A 14,942-nucleotide genomic window follows, 5' to 3' on the forward strand; every position below is an offset into this window, starting at 1 on the left:
GCCTGTAAGTGACGCTGCAGTCCTGCCACAAAAGCAGCGAAGAAGACTTCCTGCGCATGGTTGCCATGGTTGGCCTTCTGTTTATTCTCCGCTGTGGACGTTCTGGCTCTTTTTCTCCCTCCCGAGGCAAGCTTTTGCTCCTGCTGCTGTTATTCAATGCAATCCCTCCCTCGCTGTAATTCTCTCCGGTTTTCCACCATCAGATGACAAACACCCACCTCTCCGCCTCTTCAAGGAACGAGGGGACCGTGCGTCAGAGTTTCAGTTAGATTTTCTTTCGCCAGTCAACATGTCCGTTAAAGTTAAAATCTTCCGGACAAAATTTGAAAAGTGCCGGTCAAAGGTCTTCTTTGTTATTTATTGAGCTTTAAAACAAATGAATAATGACTATATATAATGATATAAGAATAAAACACGGAGGACGGAGCCTCTCTTTTCAGCAGCTGATCTCAAAGCACTCTCCCCTCTCCTGCAGGGGGGCGTGGTCACCTGCAGCTCATTTGCATTAAAGCTACCTCGCAGAATCAGCCCCTGCAAAAACAGGGCTGAAAAGACCAAATAGAGCGAAATGAGGCGATCAGGATCTGTTTGGTATTTGAAAAAAAAACTTCACAGACATGTTTTATATATGTATGGCTAGGGATGGGTATCGAGAACCGGTACTAAGTCAATACCGGTACCTGATTGAACGGTATCGGTATAGAGTGGCGAAGTCCCTCCCCTTCCGGGGGAGCTCCATGGGACCTTATTTCGGAAAAATTATGTATTGAAGCCAATGGAGAGAGAAAGATTATCTTTCGATCCCGTTTGAATTGTGCCACGGATTAAAAATGTGTCGTAAAACTAACAATTGTTTTTGTGTGAAACGCTTAATGAACTACATCTCTGGTCTCGCAGACTCTCACAATAACACACGTCACCAAGATGGCCGTCACTACTGTCTTGTCAAAAAAGTGATTGACTACCCTCACTATCACCACAATGAAACACTTCCAGAATAATGTCATGCAAAGCTGCCTGCCTGCCTTCCTTTGATTCTCTCTGAACTGCCTGGTATTTTTAATGTTTAATGTCAACCATTTGTGCAGATAGCATGAAGTAGAACAGATCGCCGATGCTAATGTAGATTTAGCGTTAACATATCTCTCCCGGGCTTAAATGGTGTATTATAGAATGATCAAACCGGTGTGACAGTACTATTCAAAGGTTTCACGAAATATCACTACTACTCTTACTGTTTAACATTTTGGGTTACTTAATGTTACTTCATGTTAAGGCTAATAAAAATGACAAGGCTAAGACTGTAATGCTAATTAACGTGCTTGCTACTAGCTAGGTAGCTAACTTGATCCAGCCAGCCACTCCTGGTCCTTTCATCAGACGGGAAGCGAAAGAAAGAGCAAGACCCATTGCTGGTATGATAACAACCTGGTACTAAGCACACAGGCATCTTGTTAAAGTTATCTTATCTTAGCTATCTCTTATATTTAATTTTAATATTAAATGTCCCCCAAACCAAGGACGCGGCCTCTGTGGAATTCCAAGTTCAAGCCACTTGATGACGTAGCATCCTTGAAATATTGGCTTGGAAGCCATTATCCTTGAGATTGAGAAACGGCCACGGTGAAGCTATCGGTATATGTGTTACGTCTACTTCCTTAGTTTAACTTTAAACCATTCTGGTTGGTTGGGAACCCTCATCCTGTGTGATGTATCCGGTTTGAGACCCCTCTGATTGGCCACTGCAAATGCCACTTGTCATCTCTCTCAACAGCGCTCTTATTATTGTTGTGAGACTCTCGCAGGCATGGCGGACAGAGCGAAGCGATCGAAGGTCTGGGTGCACTTTAAAAAATGTAGTGGCGATAGTGCAATCTATGTACTCAATTAGTTGCTTGTAAAGGGGGTAACACAAGCAACTTAATGAAGCATTTGCAAACGAGAAACTCATTGAATCTAAAACGGTGCAGCGTATTTGACAGCCTAAACAATGTGGCTGCTAGTGCCAATAGTGCTAGCGGGCTTCAGCCGCGCCGTGTGTAAATGTGACCCGAGCGAAAGCTCGCAGGCAGGTTAGCTGCTGCGCACGGGTAATATGTTTGGTTTACCTGAGTGAAGTCTTGCATGCACATCGCCTTGTCTTTTTTTTGTTTATTAACACTGACAGTGTATTAATGTGAGCTCATACACCTATAATAATTTGGCCTTTCATTGAATGGTTTATAAACCAGTTAAACTTACAGATGTCATTGTGAATTGGAAAACTGCATTTAAATGTTGTTAAAGGTCAACATTTCAATGTATGGTTCAGCAATTGTTGGTCGTTGACTAGGAATTTACATATTTTAAGCTCAAATACTTTGTTCTATGTTTAAACCTTCAGACACATTTTTACGTGTTTCAGTTCAACACATCATTTATTTTGTGATGATTTAAAAGTACAAACCAGATTAATATACGTACTCGCCTTCATCTTTTTGCCATCTTAGCCTTTTTACCAATTTCTTCATATCACAGCTTTGCATGATGTCACTGTAGGACAATGTTTTAAGGATCTCTTGTCGAGCTAGGTTGTCAGTTTGAAATGTCTGAATGAAGATGCAACTGATTTATAAATGTTAAGAAATGCCTATTTTCATCCTCTGTCTGAGGGAAAACTCCAAAAAACATGATAGGGTGAGCCAGGCCCCTTTAAGTTATTTTATTTATTTTTGTCTGCTTCTGAGAAGCTAATGTATAAGTTATAGTTATTTCTGCAAGAAAATTACAATAAAATGACTGATTAATCTTCACATCTTGTATTCATGTCTATAATTTTGAGCACCAAATTATTGAAAAGTATCGATAAGAGTATCAAAAAATACCGATACCGATAAGCAGCACATCGCCATCCAGGCCTTTATGTCATTAAGACAGTCAACCAGGGGCATCAGCGAGCTGGTGTTTTGTTTTAGGGGTAGGTATATTTGGGAGTCGTCCGCATAAAGGTGGCAGGAGACGCCATGTTTTCTAAAAATCAGTCCAAGGGGGAGAAGGTATAAAGAAAAGAAAATGGGCCCCAAAATAGAACCTTGGAGAACTCCACAGGATAGGGGGGCAGAAGACAATGTAAAGTCACCAAGCCTAATGCTGCGTTCACACCGGACGCGATGCGAATATTCGCTTCGCTCTAATCGCTCGAGTTTCCCCGCGGCTGCCAGCTGCATCATTCAAGCAAGACGCGCTGGCTCAGGAGCTACAAAAAAATGAACATATTTGACTGTGATTAAATTGTAATACACGTTTCTAAATGATGCCGAAGCAACAACATACTGATACCGGTTAGTAAAAACCATGAATTAATGCTTGACAACTCTGCAGACAGACAGCAGGCGAAAAACCTTGTTTTCTGAATGAAGATTGGGTCGACCAGGCAAGCTAACGTTGTATATGCTCATTCCACACTCATAACAACGGCCTACAGACATAAATAAACCAGTGACTGTATTCGCCATGACACAGACAGTCTGTGGTTTTTACTTGTTTAACTTTTGTCCAGTTTCTGAACAGATATGAGGAGCTATGATCTCTGTATGCTAACTGCTAACAGCTAACGGCTGATGTTTTCTGGTTGAACGTCAGTGACGGCAGGCTGAGATCCTCACCGCTGAATGGCTTCCGCGAGAATGCGTCACTTGAATTTGATGCTCAAGTTGAAAAAAAATTGAACTCCCGCGTCCACCGCTTCATGCTCGCCGTCGGAGCGAATACGCGTCTGTCCGCATCTCTGCATTGACTTTACATATCATCGCGCCGCCCCCAAACATCGCATCGTGTCCGGTGTGAACGCAGCATAACAGAGAAGGATCTCTGGGACAGATAGGACCTGAACCACTCTAAGGCAGTGCCCCTGATACCCACACAGTGCTCTAGACCAGAGATAAGGATGGAGTAGTCAATCATATCAAAGGCAGCTGTGAGGTCTTAGAGCATAAGGATGGCAGAGTCACCAGAGTCTGTCGTGACCAGGAGGTCATTGAATACTCTTAGAAGGCAAAAGTCAGTACTGTGAAGCGCTTTAAAACCGGACTGAAACATATAAAAAATATTGTGTGCATGTATAAAAGACTGCAGCTGTAAGAGTACGGTTTTCACCAATATTTTTTAAATAAAAGGAAGCTTCGAGATGGGTCTGTAATTAGCGAAGACAGAAGTGTCCAGATCTTTTTTTTTTTTTTAAATCAGGGGTGCCACAACCGCTTGTTTGAAATAAACTGGCACGGAACCGGACTCTGGGCTGCTATTTATAATTGTATGGACATTAGATCCAATAGTGTCCCATATCTCTTTAAAAAGTCGAGGAGGGACTGGGTCTGTGGGACAGGATGAGGGTTTTAATTTAGCAACAATGTCACTGATACCTCATTCACACCAACGGTGTTTCAGGGCCGGTTCGGAGCTGGAGCTTGAAAAGCACCGGGTTTTCCTGTTCACACTGCAGCGGAGCAGCCTCTTAGCTCCGGAATCCGGTTCGTTTCAAGCACCAAAAAATTGTCCGGCTCGAGCAAAAGCACCACATACTTCACGCTTACGTCGAGGCGGGGGCAGGAGCAGATCAACTCCTGAACAACAACAAAAAGGCTGCGTTTTATCCAGTTTGTACACAACGATGGAGAAACGTAACAAGCAGCAGTGGTCCACTGAAGAGACCAGCTACCTACTGGGAATCTGGTCTTCTGAAGAGGTACAGAGGAAGCTGGAGCACAATCGGCCATTGTTGTTGTTGTCGGTGTGAGTCGGTTCTGAACCTGAAAAGCTCTAGCACGGAGCTTGAACCGGAGTTGCGTTGGTGTGAATGAGGTATGAGAGATGACAACGACACAGGTCCAAACTGCTGGAAGACAGCACTGCATGTGATGTCAATGGAGGGGTCAAAAGAGGGTGGTGAGATACAGGCTCTAATAGCGGAAATCTTGTCTATAAAATAGCAGAGACATTTTTCAAACACCTCAGTTCAAGCTTCAATTCAAGTGGATAAAGGAGAGTTTAACATAGCATCAATTGGTTTAAAAAGAACACTAGGTTTGTTTGAATTACTAGAAATAATATCAGAAAAGTAACTCATCTTTTCAGCCTTTACAATGCTCTGAATGCTTCTCCAACTCTCGTTTAAAATGTCATGAGTTATTATCCAAAGTTAATGTAAACTTGAATAATGTACTTAATTTGAATGTAATAATTATGTTGGTTGTGGAAGCGCATCATGTATTGAAAAATCTGAACTTTTCCATCCGTTTCGATTATAAACTGAAGCAATATAAAAACGAGCCCCATGAACTGAGTTTTAAACATCACTTTAAATGGAAGATCCCCATAACCCCCACCCACCCTATGATCGGTATCGGCCAATACTGATTCCGGTGATCGGCCCCAAAAGCCCCGATCGGAGCATAACAGATTTTCACAGATAACAGATTTTCTTTTTTACACTTACATGAATTAGTGGGCAACAGACTTTGACATTAAGAGTTCTGTTTGTGTCAAAATTATGATATCTTCTTTTAGCTTGTGTCTCTCTGAGTGTTCCACAGCCAGTCTAACTGTGTCTGTCTGGATCCCATCAAGTGCAGCGTCAAGTGTGTTGTTTCTAGAAGCGGTTCTCATAAAAGCTATAAGCAATACTGGAGCCAAGTATAAGGCCGAACAGCACTGTGATTAAAAATTGAAATACATTCTAAAAACAATAGTTAGTCTTGCTAGCGCTGACCTGTTTGGAGATGAAGGTGGGGTCCCGGTCCTCTCTGGTGACACAGAGGTTGCAATCGTTCAGGAAGTGGAGCGCTTCCTCCAGCTCCTCCTGCAGACACTGAGAGAGACCACTCTTATCCAGGTAGGGGCCGCAGTCCAGCACCACTTCTCTGGGCTGAGAGGAATATCTGAATACAACAAAGAGTAGGTTACTGGCAGGCCAATCTGGTTTATTCATTGGGAGATTTGACAACACTATGTTTCACCTTTCTGTTTGAATGAAGTGTTACCAAGGACATTTCTTGTCGCTATATATAGTGGTGACTGACACACATTAACCATACATATACTGTAGCTGTTCACTCCTGGGTTTTTTTCAATGGTTTCGAGAAAAATGAAAACAAGCTTAAAAGTATCAATCTTCCTTTGCAGATAATTACATGTTATATTCATTGCTTACTATTCTTTATTTTTGGGGTATTTAACATGTCTGTAAGTGCAGAATGTTTACTTAATTGAAATGGCTAAAATAAGTGAATGTGTGTTTGACTGCATGTTTGTGGACCCCAGGATGAATAGCTAATACTCATGCTAGTGCTAACAGAGATCCTAATAAAGTCATAAAGACATAGATCAGAAGTAAGGGCTTTGTACCTGTCCAGAACCACAAGGTCAGTGGCGGTCTCAGCATTGCTCTTCAGGACCCTCTCCAGACTCAGGATCTTCTGCTCCAGCTCTGACGGGTCACACTTCCCGTTCAGAATGGAGGCTGTGAGACCCAGGATACGAGGGCAGCATGAGGAGCCCTCAAACAGCTGCACAGAAACAGAACAGAGTCAAGTCATTCTCACTTGTCTTGGACCACTTTGCGGCAAAATACAAAAAAACTCAAAAACAATCTCACCTTCATTATCTCACAGTAAGGGTGCTCTGTGATGGCCAGGTGACAATCATCAAAAACCACCAAGTTGATTTTAGACAACGGCAAGATTTTATTCTTTAGAACGTAAAGGAATATGTGGCAGGTCATGACCAGCACCTGTAGAAGAGAGTATTGAGAAAGAGAGGAGACCATATTATTCTCAGCAATGACTATGGAATGATTGGCAATGAAGGTGCAAATAGAGTGGTGCGGGAATGAGTCCATAACTCAGAAATGAGTTAGCATTTTAGCACTGTTTTTTGTTAAATATCTGAAACTAGGTCTGTGGTTAGAAACAAGCTTAAGAAATGTTCATGTTTTGTTCTGCAACTAAAAATATGTCAGTAAATACACACCACTGGATAATGTCTGAAGTCTTGATGAGTCTTAAAAACTGCGCTCTTTAACAAGTGTCTAAATTAAACTACCAAATGTCATGACATGCATCATAAGCCACCTTTATCTTAGAACTTTCTTAGCCATGCGTTAGCATTTTAGCATTAACCCTTTTTACTTATTGTATTAACGCTTTAAAAGAAATCAGAAATGGGTGTTAAAATATGGAGATTATCCTGCTGAACAAAACGTGTAGGTATCATAAACCTTTGTTTGCCACAGAGCTTCATTTCTGCAATACTCCGAAATCCTATGGGAAAATAATATTGCTTTTTGTTCAGGGAGCCCTTGGGATGCCAACTTCAGAGTCAGCCTACAAAAATATATCATCACCGCAGCACTCTCTAAATAGCCCAATTCTGGTCAAAAGTTAGAGTTATTCATCCGAGTTAAACCCACAATGTCATTTGATGCATTGTACTTTAACAAGTCTTTTTCAAACAACAACACAGTCTCACATGTACAACTACATAATGGTCAATTCTTACACCTGACAAAAGTCTGCAAAACGGTCCCAACATCCATAAGCATGGAACTAGCATGAAGCTAGTGTTAATCTACTGAGACAAATAAGGCAAAGAGAAGCAGCACACCTGATTCTGGATTAACTCTTGACTCCATCGCTGGTCAGTCCATGCTGAGGTCTCCTCCACGTCTGTGTACTCTCCCACCGCGAGGTCAGAGTGAGTCCTGACTGCAGCTGCCTGCTGAACTACAGTCAGAGCTGTAGGCCAGAGAGAAACATGTCAAATCAAATATATGCATCAGAATTTATATGGAAAATAACTTTGGTCAAATGTTGGAATGACCAGTGCCGTTTACAAAAAGGTATTTGAGAAAAAGAGACGCACTAAGGCAAACAAACATCTGTTGCACGTCAGCAGGTACCTGTGTTCACCAGAAAAACAGTCCTCTTCGCATTTTCTTGGTAATGTCCACGGATTTGGTGGGAGAGCTCTTTTGTTAGAAGTACTGCAATAAAGGTCTTCCCTGAGCCAGTATTCAAGCAGACGATAGTATTATGTTCAATAGCTGCTTCAAGAAGTTCTACCTGTGGAGGAAAGGTCAAGGTTTACTGACAGGTACATAATAAACACATGAATTCTAACCAATGAAAACCAATCAACAGGAATCGGTCCTAAAGCTCGAAAATTAGTTGGCATTAACTAGCACCTTTCTATATAGCTATTATCAATCATAAGCTGATGCTTCTACTTCAAAAATGGATCAGTACTGTAGTCTTTTTGCTCCCTTATACCGTCACAGAGGCAACACTCTATCGCCTCTTGCCTTTTTTGTTGACTGATCCTCAACAGACGTATACAACACATAGCAGCTGGCACACACAAGCCTCCTTACCTGATATTTCCTCGGTGTATAGATGTTATCATGGATAGCCTCCTGCTGCCACGGCAGACCAAAGAAAGGCCCCATGGGTGAAGTGGCAGGGGTGACCAGCTGTAGGCCTGCCATGCTTCAAAGAGGTGGAGGTGGGGGGGGGGGGGGCGGCAGTGCTCCTCCAGTCGTACACTTTATCTCATTTCATAATCCTTTACAGAAGTTCACTGTGGGGGGAGATGATGGAACTGTGTAGGAGACTTTCTGCCACACATAACTGATTAGAGACAATGAGTTCTAGTGTGTATGCAAACCACTTAGAGCAGACAACGGCTTTTAACTCACTTTTTCAGGGCTTGAAAGCGTTATTTAGAAGGCAAGAACAGCTCATTAAGAGCTCTAAAGCAGCTTACAATGTGACAGCAGCAATGGAAGATCTTCTTTCTACATTAGAGTAGAGCTTGAGGACAGCTTCATTAGAACTTGTTTGGGGAAAAGGGCAGCTTGTTTACAGATCAAGTGCTTTTGGATGTTCCTTAGAGAAGGTCAACAGGTGGTTTGGAGATGGTTTAGAACATGACAATGACTTGTGAAGGGCTTGAGTAAAGCTTGTTTAGAAAATGGTTTGTTTGGAGTTTGATAAAACGCCTGTTCAGAACTTGATAACAGCCCTCTTTGGAGCTCTTGTTTTCCCAAATTAAGTTTGAAATGTAGCAATATGGTTTGCTTGGTCTGGAAATGTGATACAAGGTGTGTGGTTGAAAAGATTGGATTTTGTTCCTTCAGTACCACGGATCAGGGCTCAAAACTCACCGAGTTTACCAATGGCTGACATTTTAAAACCAACATAACGCAATAAATGCACTATTGACGAATCCAGGGGACACGCCATATGGTTTCTCTGCCACATTGTGAACAGCAAATAAGTGTAGAAATTGGCGGAAGAGAAGTGAGTTGAAGATAGCTGTTAGCGACAGGTGTGCTGGATAACTTGAATGGAGGTTCCATAGAGTTACACTGTGACACATTCAACTCTATTCACTGAAATGAGTATTGGGAGATAGAACCTTTTTAAGTTATCATAATGTATTTATTATAAAATGATGTTTTGGCTCTTGTCTGCAACATGATATAGCTTAGATATTGGGAAGAAGATTTCTTTGAGCGTTTCATATGGTTTAGAAAATTGCTAGCCCTTTTAAGAGTTTGAAAACAGCGTGAGTCCTAAAGGGGGAACATTATTTTGTCAATAAGAGAAGGAATTTCTTAGGAAATATACTTACAGGTAATAAGGGTGACTTTTTGAATAAGCATACAACACTTAATCTGGGCTTCATGATAAAACGGCTCTCAATCAAGTGCTGATGATGCCCCACATTTAGTAGGTATTAGACCTGAAAACCAAACAGAGAACATTGTTATACAGTTTGCAATACAGATATGACAGACATATAGAAGTCTATATTACAGTGTAGTTAATGGCTAGGTATGTAGAGGAAGGATACAAGTTAGCTTCCACAGAGGCTGCATCTGCTGATGCTAATGTAATACTGTTAGACTAATATAATAATTACACTCAAAAGTAAAACAGCTCACCTCTACACCAATGAGAAGTGTCAAGAACTGTGAATGGGTCCTCAGCTTTGCAAAGATAAAAGCAATGATAAATGGACTGCATTATTATAGTGTTTTTCAGTCTTTACGACCACTCAAAGCTCTTTTACATATACAAGTCAGAATTCACACACATTCATACAGAGGCAGAGGCTGCCGTGCAAGGTGCTTCCGCTCAAGGAGACTAACATTCACTCAAACACTGTTGGCCATTGGGAGCAATTTAAGGGTTGAGTATCTTCTCCATGGATACAACGACATGTTGACTACAGGGGAATTTAACCACACTGATTGGATGACGACTGCGTTACCTCCTGAGCCACAGCTGCCCACTAAACGCACAGAGCAACAATTGTACTGGGTACAGCTGGGTGCAATGAGCAGAGGAAGGATGGATCATTATAACAGTGTTTCTCAAGTATATTTGGCAATACATTTCAGCATTTTATTTGACATAGGTCCTTGATAGATGAACTAGTGGCAGCATGAGGTCTTGTCTGGGCAGCTTTAGGTCTCACTGCCTCAGCTGTCCGGGGCCAGGCGTGCTGCCCTCCTCTCGTCTGGGTTAGGGCAAAGGACTTATACTATAAAGACAGACGTGTATGCGTTACAACTATTTCACCAATCCTTGGACTGTTCTTGGTGTATGTATTGCTGAGCCCCTTCAGAGGAGGTTATGTGGATCAGTGAGTCTGAAAAAACTGAGAAAACACTCTCTGTCCGGCTGGGCTGCTGTAAGCATCATATCCAATCTGTAAAAGTGTAAACAGAGGGGCAAAAGATCCACACGACAGCACGGTGACATGGAAAACTGCCTCTATGGGAAGTCTCGCTTTTCTTTCACAAAATAGCAAGCCCGTGAACGTTTTTGTTTGTGTATTAAACCAGTTGACTGTATTTGGAAAACCAGTATTTTTTTCATTTGCCATGTGCCTGTAGAATGTTATTTACATACCACAAGTCAAAGTGAAAATCCCAAGTATATGTCATTTAGCTGAAACATTTACAACTTACATACACCTTAAAACAGAGTATGAATATATGAAAGGATCAAAGGGATCAAACCACTGACCCTTTGACTGGCAGACAGTCCTTTACACCCTGAGCCCCAGCTGCTGACGGCAACAGGTTTGATCTGCCAGAAAACACTCGTGACATACGACATTTAAGAGGCCTTTATCTATTTTGAAACTTCAAGTATCAATTACATTAGTGACATAACATAATCATCAATGTCACATGTCACAAAGTATCAGTATAGGCCAGTTTGAAATGGTATATAAAAACAGAACATTAATTAGGTGCAAAATAAGGGCCAAAAGATTATAACAATCAGAAATGACCAACCAGGATCAGCACATACCATTTGAACAACAGTCCAAAACATGTTGCCACTTTTTGATCTTTGCTTCACTCCAAAACATCTTCTCCTGACATGAAGACATGAATACTTTTGGTCCTTAAAAGTCTATCCCTTGTATTCATAGAACACAGTAACATTGATCCTAATGTCAGTTGTAAATGACTGAATCATTAACACCTGTGATATTGACACACGTGCCACTGTCCCACAGTCTTGCTGCCAGAAAAAGAGATACATATGCTAGGGGTATTTCAAGCAAGACAAACATGCAGAACACAATGTCCAAAACCTTTTTTACTGCATCATATCCAGTCATTAACTAAATAAACAAGGGCTTGTTTGACATTAATATATTTGATTCTCTAAAACTGTGTTAATTCTGCATTAGCAGTTTCCTCGCTCAGTAACCATTACATTCAATGGTGGAAAGTCACTTTGGTGGAAAGTACATTCACTCAAGTATTGCAGTTAATCCGAATCAAGTGTATTTCCAGGTACGTTTCATACATATGAGGATGTATAGAAATGTGCAAAAGGTATTCAGGGAGGTGAACATGAAACTGGCTCAAGTATTAAAAGAAGAACGACATGTGTACATGATGTGCATTCCTGAAATGCATAATGTCTGTGGGGTGGGCTGGTGTCAGGGGGGGTCCTGTGTTGTGTTCATAGAATCAGTGTTGGAAGAAATGCTTAAGTAAAAGTACAAATACTATTGTCTTACAATACTCTGCTGCAAGTAAAAGTTCTGATTTCAAATGTTAAAAGTACAAAAGTATTAGCACTCAAATGTACTGTAAATAAAAGTACTCATAATGCAAAATGGTCCATTTCAAAATAGTATAAAGTATAGAAGTATCAGCTAATCCTACATCTCTAAGCACTGTAAGTATCAAAAGTAAAACTCCCAGTTATGCAGTAATATATTATTACAGTTATTATATTATCCTGTTTTTATACATGTCAGAGCATTAGAGTATTGTAGTTTGTATTGTCAAATGTATATTCATGAAATACTGTGTAGATCAGTGTTTTGATATGATATGTACAAAGTAATTTATATGTATAAAGAGTTTTAAAATACATTTAGTAGAGTACAAAAATACAATATTCGCCTCTGAAATGTACTGAAGAAGAAGTATAAAGTAGCATTACATTGAAATACTCAAGTATGTCAAAAAAGCACTCAAAGTAGACACCACGTTGAGTAACATTGGCTAGCTAGCAACTAAGCAGCTCCATTTCTCATGAGTAGCTGATGTAATACACATGGCCGTAACCTTAAAACTATGTTATTAACTATTTAGAGCTGCCTGCTTGAGATAACCTGAACTCCAAAGAGCAACACGAACCCTGGCCTCACTATGGTGTCAAAGTATTAACTGAAGACGCTAGCTCCCATTAACTAACAGCTGGGCGCTAACGTTAGCATAAATAATTAGCTTATTTACGTTGCGTCATCTTACCTGATACAGTGATGTATTGGTACAAATGAAGTAGCCAAAAAATGTGCTATTAGCCCCTTACATGGCAACAGGGCTAAGACTCATAACTGCGATGGGAACAACGCTAAACAAGTTAGCCTAGCATGGCTAGCGAGCGTTACATTAACGGTTAGTCCCTGTATTGAAGCAGCTAGTTTTTAGCCTGGCTATTTAATGGATATTAACTTTCTGTCCGAGTGTGCCTGCCTGCTCCGGTGAGCTTAACTGAAAACGGCTTTACCCGAAATGTACAGCGTGTAAGGCGTCTGGACAGCGGCTACAGCCACCATGCACCATCAACATGTCAGACAGCCGCCTGCTAACTAGCTAATGGCTAATAAGGCCAACACATGCACAATAGCAATGTTATCCCAGGAAGACCAATAATATAATGTGCAACATAATCTCACCTGGTGTATTTTTTCTCAATTTTAGTCTTGGATAAAAATACTTCAAATCATTCGTTGGATTTCCTCACTGTCATTCACTCTTGCTGTCCCGATTTGGTGGCTTCTCGTTCACGCTGGGATCACTTCCTTCCACCCGGGCCTCTGCTACGTCTAAACATTAACGTAAATTCCGTAACTGCCAGTACAATTCTGGGACGCAATTCTACTAAAGTGAACGAGAATCCCTGCACTTTATGATGTACTGAAGGTACACAGCCACTGGCCTTATTTCAGGGGAAATGTATTACATTCCTTAATTAAATTATATTATATTATAATATATTATATTATATTGTAAAGATATTATTATTATTCTGCTGCAGTGTAGCATGTATATGCTTCAACCTGCCATAATCTGAGAAGCAGTAATTGTCCACACACACACACACACACACACACACACACACACACACACACACACACACACACACACACACACACACACACACACACACACAAGGGGATGTTCAAATGACCTACTTTAATAATAAGATAACGTTCTTAGGTAAACACAACCATCCATTGCTAAAACCATGAGCTTTGTTCCAGTACTAAATGTATGTCTTGCAGCAGAAGCTTTACACATGGTAGTACACATTATTTGCACAGACACACTTGTTCCTCATCCTTCTCACTGCAATCAATCAGCAGCATCTCTTCCACACAGCTGCAAAAAAACAACAACATTGGTTTTGGATGATAACATGAACACAAAAATACATGGCAGAGAGAACTTGTGACTAAATTAGCTTTCTGTCTGTTGGCCAAATTGATGTTCTGAACACTGGACAGCTCTTTCAGCAGGAAGAGTACACAACGTAGATATGGCCTGTAAAAAGTAAAGCAAACTAATAGAAGACAGGAGAAGTACTCAGATATCATACTAAAGTAACATTAGAAGTACCAGAGTGTAGGAATTCCTGCATTCAAAATGTTACTCAAGAGTACAAAAGTATTATCATCAAAATCTAGTGAAAGTAGCGACAGTAAAAGTAGTCATTGTGCAGATTGGTCCATTTCAGAATAATATATATGATATGTTTTACAATGATTGATCATTAAAGTGTTCTCAAAGCTGGTAAAGGTGCAGCTAGTTTGAATGACTTTGTATACTGCAGGGTAGCTTGTGAATTTACTCCAGGTGGAACTAAAGTCTGATTTAACACTTGATTATATTTCACATGATTCATCCACATCTGTGAAGCAACTAAAGGGATTAAATACATGTAGTAGCAAAACAAAAATTGAAATACTCAAGTACCTCAACATTTGACTTAAGAACAGTAGCAGCCTGAATAAATGTACTTATTTACTTCACACCACTGTGCTTAACATTAAGATTATCAACAAAATTACTTTAAACATAGCTTTCATTGGCAAATAAACATATTTATATATTTTTATTTTTTCTATCCTAAAGGGCTCATTAGCAGCAGGAGCAGCTTTTCTGCAAGCTGCAGGCTATGAGGGTAAACTCGTCCACCATCTCCTGGATTACCAACTACCTCACGGACAGACCTCAGTACGTCCGGCTTGGCAGTGTGCTGATGTGGTGGTAGGTAGTACAGGAGCCCCACAGGGGACTGTGCTGTCTCCCTTCCTGTTCACCTTATACACCTCTGACTTTCAATACAACTCAGAGTCATGCT

At 40.7% G+C, this 14,942-nt stretch overlaps 1 protein-coding gene across 7 annotated transcripts in view; it reads right to left on the reverse strand.

Annotated features, from left to right (window-relative positions):
• dicer1 (dicer 1, ribonuclease type III) overlaps window positions 1-13,410 on the reverse strand; it is a gene marked incomplete at its 3' end in the record, with an annotated part of 94,649 nt that extends 81,239 nt beyond the window's left edge. For 3 of the 7 annotated variants that reach the window (XR_013810328.1, XM_079693739.1, XM_079693744.1), the window contains exons 1-8: window positions 13,255-13,410; window positions 9,667-9,777; window positions 8,405-8,610; window positions 7,934-8,096; window positions 7,639-7,769; window positions 6,632-6,766; window positions 6,382-6,542; window positions 5,747-5,915 (exon numbers count right to left, since the gene is read on the reverse strand). Coding sequence is in view for 5 of the 7 variants with exons in the window: in XM_079693739.1 (XP_079549865.1) it covers window positions 5,747-5,915; window positions 6,382-6,542; window positions 6,632-6,766; window positions 7,639-7,769; window positions 7,934-8,096; window positions 8,405-8,518 (873 nt within the window). Of the gene's footprint in view, window positions 1-5,746; window positions 5,916-6,381; window positions 6,543-6,631; window positions 6,767-7,638; window positions 7,770-7,933; window positions 8,097-8,404; window positions 8,648-9,666; window positions 9,778-9,979; window positions 13,235-13,254 lie in introns of those variants that run through there. The other 4 variants (XM_079693740.1, XM_079693742.1, XM_079693741.1 and 1 more) reach the window with 4 other exon arrangements.
• Between the last annotated feature and the right edge of the window lie 1,532 nt (window positions 13,411-14,942).

The sequence above is a fragment of the Notothenia rossii genome (assembly GCF_949606895.1).
Source record: "Notothenia rossii genome assembly, chromosome: 7".
Taxonomy (NCBI): domain Eukaryota; kingdom Metazoa; phylum Chordata; class Actinopteri; order Perciformes; family Nototheniidae; genus Notothenia; species Notothenia rossii.